Source organism: Mus caroli, chromosome 4 (genome assembly GCF_900094665.2).
Source record: "Mus caroli chromosome 4, CAROLI_EIJ_v1.1, whole genome shotgun sequence".
Lineage (NCBI taxonomy): Eukaryota > Metazoa > Chordata > Mammalia > Rodentia > Muridae > Mus > Mus caroli.
Genome location: NC_034573.1, coordinates 119739218 through 119749266, shown reverse-complemented (window position 1 = coordinate 119749266; position 10049 = coordinate 119739218). Strand labels below are relative to the sequence as shown.

At 48.5% G+C, this 10049-nt stretch overlaps 1 protein-coding gene across 1 annotated transcript in view; it reads right to left on the bottom strand.

Moving 5' to 3' along the window:
- Nucleotides 1-8503, bottom strand: part of Spocd1 (SPOC domain containing 1) — a 28928-nt gene extending 20425 nt beyond the window's left edge. The window contains exon 1 of the mRNA XM_021161241.1: nucleotides 7712-8503. Coding sequence (XP_021016900.1) covers nucleotides 7712-8503 — 792 coding nt within the window. The remainder of the gene's footprint in view (nucleotides 1-7711) is intronic.
- Nucleotides 8504-10049: the final 1546 nt, after the last annotated feature.

Below are 10049 nucleotides of genomic sequence, written 5' to 3'. Positions count from 1 at the left end.
AAAAAAAAAAAAAAAAAAAATGCTCACTACTCTCACAGAGGACCTGAGTTCAGCTCTTAGCACCCGCATGGTGGCTCACAACCTCCTGTAACTCCAGCTCCTGGGGATATGATGCCTTCTTCTGGTCTCCAAGGTACCCACTCTCATGCACAAACTCACACACAGGCACACACACATCCACAAATAACAATAAAACACAACTGGAAAGGAATAGTATCCAGAATATATAAAGAATTCCTATGGATTCATAAGATGTTAACATACATATATATAAATGTATGTGTGTGCACATATTTTATATATATACATATATTATATATATACATATATATATGACAAAGTTTTAACAGAGACGGCTAAACTAGATGAAAAGTTTCTTTTTTTTTAAGATTTATTTATTTATTATATGTAAGTACACTGTAGCTGTCTTCAGACACACCAGAAGAGGGAGTCAGATCTTGTTACAGATGGTTGTGAGCCACCATGTGGTTGCTGGGATTTGAACTAAGGACCTTTGGAAGAGCAGTCGGGTGCTCTTACCTGCTGAGCCATCTCACCAGCCCAAAAAGTTTCTTATATTAAGGAATTAACATGAAGGCAAAATCAAGACTACAGAGACATGCTAATTATCTCTATTTTGGCAAAAATCAAAAGCTGATAGCATCAAGTGTCAGCAAAGGAAAAGACCGAAACATGTCTACAGAGCCAGTGGGGTGCACCCTGCTTCGGTAACTCTACGGTCACACCACCTCAGACACACCTGACCTCCATCACTTTGGTGAGTCCCTAGCACTGAAGATGTGCGTGCCCTATCACCTAGAAATCCATCTCCAGAGGTTGTGCCCTCTGAAGATATTCTTGGTCAACTATGCCAAAGAATGTATTCTAAACTGTTCACAGCATCTCCATGTGTAATAGCAAACAAACAAACAACAACAAAAAGCACTACAAAGTCCCACAGGCCATAAATATATCTGTGGCATGTGCATGCAGTGGGTACCTGCTGCCAGCATTTAGGATTGGTGAAATCAGGAGAACATTACTAAGTCTTTTGTGCCTCCGTTTTCCTATCAGCAAAATGGGGATATACCAGCATCCTCCTCAGAGTGTTGATTCTAGGGCCATGGCAACAGGAGTGACCATCAGCACCTGAGACATGTCAAGCTCTCTCTACCAACACTCGTTGGTGCCTGCCTCAGAAGGTCTCCCTCCTGGAACCTCTGCACTTCCTCCAACCAATGCTGAATCTGCTGATCTTTCTCAGTCTCCCCTAATCCCACCTACCACTCTACTCCTGTAACACGCCCCACTGCCCAAGCCTCCCCTCTTCCCGGCATATTCGTTCTACCTCCTCTGTTCGCTGAGCATCTATTTCCCTTGTCCAGACCCACCCAGCTCAGACAGTTGGGCCCTCTGCCCTACTCCACCGTCTGGGCATCCATGGTCTTCTGAACTTCAACTTTCTGATTACCCTGTCTGTGCCCCTCCCAGGTAGGAGCCCTCCCCGCCCCCACTCTGCTCCAATCATCCCACAAATTACAACAAAGTCCAATATACATCAGAACCTCTTACGCAGGCCTTTGGCAGCCTCTGGACTTGCACAGGCCTAAATACAAGTCCCAGCTCTGCCCCGTCCATCCACATGAAACTGACTGAATCAATGGCCTCTGAAAGCCAATTTTCTTATAGCAGCTGGACAGAGATATTAACGTTGACTTTCGTGCTCTTGTGGGGATTAAATGAGATGTGTGTGAAACTCCTGTTAGAGCAAATAAACTCCCTAGTCAAAAAGGAGCTGGGGGCCGAGGTGTGGCATCACCAGCGGAGTGTTTGCCTCCCTTCTGTGAAGCCTTGGGCTCAGTGGCCAGCACCTCGTGGGACAGACTTGGTAGCACAAGCCAGCAAGCTCAGCACATGGGAAGTAGGAGGAGGCTCAGAAGTGCATAGCCATCCTTAGCTCCCCAGTGAGGCTGAGGCCGGTCTAAGATACAGGAGACCCCATATCACAAACACACACACAAAGCTGAATCAAGGAGGTGAGAGAGAAATCGGTTGTTAGGTTGTTTTCTGTGCAGGGAATTGAACCCAGGGCCTTATGCATGCTTGACAAGTATGCTACCCCTGAGCTACACTCCCAGATAAAGTGCCATTCTTAGGTCACCCACTGGGAACACTCTCTCCTCTCCCCCTGCACCTCCTGACACTGGGCAGCTGCGGGCTGCACCTTGTGCTTGGGTGTCTGGGTCAGGGCAGAGGAGCTATGAGGGCATCCTCAGGGAAGAGGGCAAACTAGCAGAACCGCCCTCCCCATACCTCCTCCTACCCCATCCCCAGAGCAGCTCCTGATCTCTCTGGATACTACCGAACTCAAGACAGAGGGAAGGATGGCGTCTTGACCCCTCTCCCTCCAAGACTCTCGGTTTCAAGACAGAATACAACACGGCTGGCTGGGCTCTCCTCTCAGAGCTGGGTGGTCCTCAGGCTGAGTGGATGCTCTCTCTCTTTCACAGAGGAGGCAATTACAACTCAGAAAGGAAAAGCTCTGCCTGGTGTCTCTGTGTACCTAGAGCCTGACCTTGAACTCTTCAGTCTGGCTCTGCTTCCACCCAGGCAGCCTCCAGCAAAAAGTTGTGGGGTCCCCTAAAGGCTCTGGCAGATGACTGGCTGGGCTCTGTGCCCATGCTTGCCCATGCTTGCCCACACCCCACTCTGCTTGTCCTCAGCCACCCACTGCCCGTCCCTGTCACAACCCAGCCCCAATTCTTCTCCTGCAGCTGGGCACCGGTTTCCATGGAAACGGGTTGTTTGGGCAGCTGTGGGATGGTACGCTGAGCTGCAGTATCCAGAATGATGCTCGGAGCAACACCCAGTCGTGGGTTGCATCGAGCCAAGCCAAGCAGGAAACCTGGTTACGACATGGCACTCCAGCAAGCCCCCCTCCACCAAAAACGCTGTAACCCTAGGAACCCCAACCCTGCCGTTCAATCCAAGTAAGTTGTCTGGAGTGGGGAGAAGCCAGATGTACCAGAAACCTCTCCCCAGCATCCCTGCCTGAACAACAAAACTGCGCAGTTCTTGTCACAAGCATGGAGCTAAATGGTAAATGTGTCACCACGGTGACTCCTCACCACCACCCCACAAGGTATTATTAACACCCTCGTGACATCCCGGAAGGTGAAGGCACTTGATTGGGTCATCAGGCAAAGTGAGGCTGAGCGGCAGCTCTCAGAACCCTCCAGTGGCTGGAAACGAGGAAAGGAAGTCCTTGCTCATTCTCTCATCAACGTGCCCACGGCCGTGACAAAGACAGCTAGACACAGCTCTGATGCAGGGTCGGGAAAGGCAGAACTTCTGCCGAACCATGTGCGCCAACCTGGAAAGACCTTCAAATGCTACAGAGCCCAAAAGGCAAAGCAGCCCAACACCATGCTGCGCAGTCTGACAACCTATTCACACACGAAAAGGCCAAGAGCAGACGTTCACATCTATACAGAATCTCATGAAAGGGACCTGAAGGGCACAGGCTCACACCGTGGTTCCTTCCCAATGAACACAGTCTCAAAGGCATCCACGGGGCTTCTTAGTCTACCAAAAAATTATGAATTTGTGTGTGTGTGTGTGTGTGTGTGTGTGAGAGAGAGAGAGAGAGAGAGAAAGAGAGAGAGAGAGCATCCATGCAGGTGCAGAGGAGGGAGCAAAATGTCACCCTCTATCACCTCCATCTTATTTTCTGAGACAACAAGGTCTCTCACTGAATCTGGAGGTAGGCTGACAGGCTGCCTCCAGCGAGCCCCGGTGAGCCTCCTGTCTCCATCCCCCACAGTACTCAGGAGTCACAGGCATCCTGGTCCATGCTCAGTTTCTTACTCGGGTCTCTCGCTTTTGCAGGACCCCTCTCACCCGCTGAGCCATTTCTCCAGCTCTGGGTTCTGAAGTGGAAATATCTAGCTTCTTTGGAAAGTTAGTTGTGTCAAATGATGTTTTGGTGGGGCACAAAGGTGAAAGGATGTCTTGCTAAAGCAGACATGTGAACAAATGTTTTCCTGAAGCAGACACGGGGGAAAGGACGCTGGAGGCAGGAGTATAACTATGACCCCACAGACAGTGGGAGACGAGCACCGAGCATTGGCTTGGTTTGTTCCGCCTCCCTATGCACTATGCATCTCTAGGCAGCCACTGAGAGAAGCTTGCCCAAGAACTGCTCGTGAGGTTCCTGCAACCTCCCCAGCCTCACTGAGGCCGGTTGGGGAACCTAATGGCTCCTCAGGATTGAGCAACAACTGCTGGTTCATGCCTGGTGTCGGCCTGCCGAGAGGACTGGTCTGTAGCTGCCAGTTCCTGTGTGCCGTCTGCCTGTCTAGAGGACTGGTCTGCGGCTGCTGAGTCGTATTTGGTGTTTGCTACAGGACTGAACTGCTGCCAAAGAAGAGGGAGCTCGCCCCCCAAAGAACTACTGCTGAACAGGTCAACTTCCCCCCCCCACCCCCATCCTAATAACTTTTCTCTTCCACTCCCTCTGCTGGGTGGAGGGCTAGGGGAGAGGGTGAACCTTTATTAAATGTAAGTTGCAAAAATATTTATGCCTACAGGGTTCTGTTCTGTTTTTCTTTTCTTTCTTTTCTTTCTTTTCTTTCTTTCCTTTCTTTTCTTTCATTTCTTTCTTTTCTCTCATTTCTTTCTTTTCTTCCCTTTCTTTCTTTAAGACAAGCTCTCTCACACTTCCCAGACTGGCTTCAAACTCGCCTTGTAGCCAAGGAAAATCCTCATCTTCCTCCTTCTACCTCCCAAGCACTGGAATCAGAGGTGTACCCCACTGCACCCTACTTATGCAGTGTTCCCCTGTTGTGGATAACCCTGGAGCTAATTATATTTGATGTTAATTCTGTACTCCAGTGAGTGGCTTCAAACAAGGAATGAGTCAGCATTCAGGTGATTTCCTGTAAGCCTGCTTCCCACCTTAATTTGTAAAATAAAGGAGAGCTGATGATTGGGCAGAGAAAGGGAAGGTGGAGCAGAAGGTGGGGAGAGAGAGAGAAGGAGAAAAAGGAAGAGGGAGAGGATGCAGAGGAGGAAGAAGAAGGAAAGTGGAGCAGAAGCACAAGGCCTGGAGAAACCGCAAGTTCTAAGGGGTCCCATAGATGTGGAAGATGGTAGTGTAGCGGTAGATCTGCCCAATCTAGGCGCACAGCATGTATTCATATTAACTGAGTTGTGTTTTCATTGCCAGGGCATATTAGGGTTGGTGATTTACCACCAACACTCCCCAGTGGTGAAGTTAGAGCTTTGTACATGGTAGACAAGCACCCTGCCAACTGAGCCAAGTCTCAGCCTAACTGGGACATATTTTAAATATCAGAAGGCAAAATAAAATAGGATACAATTATGCCAGTTTGGGGAAGATGAGATGAGTGTAGGAAAAAGATTCGTGATAGGCCCGTTCTGAACTCAGACAGGAGGTTGCGCTGGGGGCTGCGGAGTGCAGGGTTTGTAGCTCCTCCTCCTTGTCGTCTTTCTTGTTGTTGTTTTGGTTTGGTTTTTGTTTATTTGTTTGTTTTGTTTGTTTATTGAGATGTGTAACCCTGGATATCCTGAAATTCACTCTGTAGACCAGGCTGGCCTTGAACTCACCAGAGATCTGCCTGCCTCTACCTCTAGAGTGCCGGGATTAAAGGCGTGTGCCACCACCCCTGGCTCCTCTTTATTTTCTAAGACAAATTAAAATTCCTTTTGAAATGAAAGATGACTAGTTGGGGGACTGGAGAGATGGCTCAAAGACTAAGCATGCTTTTTGCTCTTCCAGAGAACCGAAGTTCGGTTCCCAGCACCCACTTCAAAGTTCACAACCACCTGTGACTCCAGCTCCAGGATGCAGCGCCCTCTTCTGGCTTACACCGACTCCTGCAGTCACGAGCAAACGCTCCTACACAGACACACAGGCAAAGTGAATAATAAACAACAACGAAGCAGAGCAAGGGTTCTGAGTCAGGTGTAGTGACACACGCCTGCAATCCCACCATGCAGGAAGTGAAGGGTTGAGGGTCAGAAATTCAGGCCAGACTTGGCTACACTGGAAGTTTGAGACTAGCCTGGGCTACCTAAGACCTTGACCCACCATCTCGACAAAAGCCAAAATATAGATGCTTGCAAGAATAATATCACAGAGTTGGGATAGAATTATCCCACAAACAAGGATAAACACATAGGCAGCTCATTGCCTCCTGTCTCAGTGTTACCAATGAGCTCTTTGACCCTGACTGGTCATTTTATCTCTTAGAGCCTCTGTGACCAAATCAGAGCAATGGGTATATATCATCAGTGTTTACCTCAGAAGTTGTACAAAGGTCTCAGATAACACACTCAGCACCCGGCATGTTGAACAAGCTTAGCCGGTGACATTGAATGTACAAGCACACAAGACAAACTCCCTGGGTTTGATACCCACTGTCACTTCCTTTTCTTTGCTTCATATAATTATATCAAAAGCATCTAGCACATAATACACATTCAATAAATATAAAAATAATCGGTTATATGGGAAAAATAAGTACTACCTTCCACCCCGGGCTTGTAGACATTAAATATGGTTATTAACAAAATTAGTATCATAATTAAACAGACAATGAATGCAGAGAGAAACAGTGACAAGAGAGAACACGGAAGGATGGAAGGCCCGACTCCATCCCTGTGTGAACTTGGAGAGGTCTGTTAATTCCCCCGAGCCTCAGTTTCCCTATCTGGTAAAGTGGGCTAATTCTTGTCTTGAGGGACTATTACTAACACTATAAAAAAAAGCAAACATCACTCGGGTGGCAGAGGCAGGCAGATTTCTGAGTTCGAGGCCAGCCTGGTCTACAAAGTGAGTTCCAAGACAGCCAGGGCTACACAGAGAAACCCTGTCTCAAAAAACCAAAACCAAACAAACAAACAAAAAAAAGCAAACATAATGGAAGTGGAGTGACTTACCTCCCATCTTGAGCTAGACACTTTATTTCATGTCCTATCTCATTATCCCATTAAAGAGGGGTGTGTATGTCCTTTTTATTCCAGACAGGGTCTCACTAGGTAGTCCTGGCTGGCCTGGAACTCACTTTGTAGACCAGGCTGACCTCAAATGCATAGACCTACCTTTGACCTGCTTCTGCCTCCAGAATGCTGGAATCAAAGATATTTGCCATCTTACCCAGCTTATTATATATATATTATTAATCTTATTGAATGAGAGAAAAGTTATTAAAGAATAGTGGGAGGCGATTAAGTAGGCTAGAGCAGGATTTGAACCCAGGACCTGCTGCCTCTAACAGATAATGGGCCCTTACAGGAACTCGGTAATGTCGTTTATTTTTTCCTTTCCTGACTCTAGAATTTCAATGTATAGAAGCTGGGAAGCTGGGCTTAGTAAGCCACACACCTGTAATCCCAGAGACTGAGAACCTGAAGCACTAGAATCAAAAGTTCAAAGCTACCGTAGGCTACAGTGAGTTCAAAGCCAGCCTAGACAACTCAGTGAGAACCCCATATCAAAATAAAAGGGGTTGGGCGATGCGGTTTAGTCACAGAGTGTCTGCTTAGCGTGTGTGAGGCCCTGGGTTCAGTCCCCAGCAAACCAAACAGAACAAGTCCGAGAGAAGACGCTCAATAAGAGACACTGGAGTTTACTTCTGTTAAGTGCCACACCCAGCCATCCTAGCCTAAACTATCAGCTCCAACTTACCAGTCTGGGAAAATCCTTTTTACTGGCTCCCTCTGCGTGATCCGGGCTTGAGTCATCTGGACTTGCCCAAGGCCGCTTCTTCACATGTGTAGGTCTTCTCTGCTCTAGGGGTGCACCATCGAGCCCACCCAAGGGCTCTGGGAAGCTAGCACAGGAATTGGCTGGGGCAGCAAGTCCTTGTTCCAGCTCCATCCTGGACCCTGACTGGGTCTTGTCCTCTGGCCCCGCCGGGTCAGGTGGAGTGCCAGGGCTGCCAACCGCAAACGCGGGCTGTACTTCCTGCTGATCTGTAGAATCCTCAGTCAGCACCTCTGGGTACAGTGCTGGACTCTGAGGAGGCTCCCGGGTGACCAGACTAAGGGGCTCACCTCCAAAGAGCCCTGGGAATTCAAAAAGGTGATCAAGGCTGTCTGGTGCAACCCCATCCTTAAAAAAGAGCATGTTTTCAACCTCGGCTTCTAGAGCACATTCCACCCAACTTCCACCTGGCTCTCCAGGCTCAGTGTCCATAGAAGAAAGAAGCCTTGGGGGACCTGCAAAGGCCTCTGGAGAAGCACGGTCCGGAGGGTCCCCATCTGGTCTTTGACCAAGCCTCAGGGAAGAACCTGATTTCTCCTCCTCCTGGGGACAGATTCCACACTTCCTGCATTTCCTTCTGCGAGGGGGCAGGACTGGAGATGGGGGCGGGCCCTTTGCACTGAGCCCCTCTTTGCTGAGTGTAGGATCCTCTGAGGAAACCATTCCTTCGACAGTGGTGGCTTGTCTAAGGCTGGGGCTGCTGGCCTCTTCCATTCTCGCTGGCCCCTCTGTACAGACCAGTACTCTATCTGGGAAGTCCAGTGATGTATCACAAAGACTTATGGAGCTTCCAGTAGCCAAGAAGTCACACAGAGAGTCCTGGAGCCTAGACAATGTCCTCTGTCCACCAGCCCTGGCTAAAAGCTCGTCAACAGGCCTATGTGGAAAAGAGGGAGGTCTCAGGGAAAGCCTGACTGGGTAGTCCTCCCCGGCTGTACCCCCTAGACATGCTCCCTCCCCCGACCCCCAACTCCTCGCACTAGCCCACAGAAGGGAAGCTATCCAGATAGGGCCACTCCTCTGAGCTTTCCAAGAGCTTTTTTACCCTTTAAGCTTTCTGCTTACATGAAATAGGGTAAACGTCACTACTTATCAGTGACACTGTGAAATGAGGTATCTCGCTTCACCCTAGCTGGTTCAGAGACTGCCCAAAAGCACACAGAGAGCAGAAAAGAGAAGATTCTCCCAGAAATGCAAAAGCCAGCTCCACACGGAGCAGAAACCCTCAGCCCTATCTATACCCCACTCCTATAAACGGGACTCTGAATCAAGCCAGTCCCTGAACGCCCTAGGACCTCAGACCTAAAGCTCCAACCGCTTACTCCTGAGCTGCTACAGCTCCTCTCCTTCTACTCCTGGGGGGCGGGAGGGGGTGGGTGAGGGAAGAAGCACGTGATGCGGAGAAGATGGTCCTCCATCCCTGACCCGTCTAGGGGTGGGAGGCGGGACCTGGTGGTGCCCAGCAACGGCTCCCTAGGGGTGCTGGCGTTCTTGTCCAGCAGGAGGCGCTCGCTTCCTGCCGAGGGCTTCTGGGAGGAGGTGCCAATCATTCTGCCTCCACGCGACGGGGCGGGGTGCGGGGTGCGTGGGCAAAGGAATTGCAGACCCCCTGGATGCTGAAAGCTGCCTGAGAATGTAAACAGAGTGGAGGAGGTGTCTGAAACCCCTGGGGATTGTTAAACTCAAATCTGATTATTTTTCCTAATTAGATATTTTAATATTGTCTGGCATACAATATATCTAGACACACATGTGCCTTCTAGTCGAATAGAACGTCAAGAAATAGAAAAGTTTAAACTTCCTCTCATTTCTCAACCCTCTACTCTGTGGAACTTTGGTTTTTTTTTTCTTTGTGGTCGATTTTGTTTGCCTGATTTCATAACTATGGGTGACACTCCCATGCACATATCACTTGGCTCTTAAATTTTAAAAACCAAGTGATATGGTACTTAATAATTCGTTAATCTATTAATTATTTATATTTATTGTTAATAGTATAATTCGCTGTTGATTTTATATATAATATTATAATTTATGATTAATTAGTTATTGATCCCACATGTGGTGACTTTATTTACTATTCTTCCCCCCTCCACCCAGTTTTTAGTTTTTGAATATTTTTTAATTTTTAAAAATTGAATGTATTGGGCATGGTGGCCCATACCTTTAATCCCAGCACTCGGGAGGCAGAGGCAGGCGGATTTCTGAGTTTGAGGCCAGCCTGGTCTACAAAGTGAGTTCCAGGACAGCCAGAGCTACA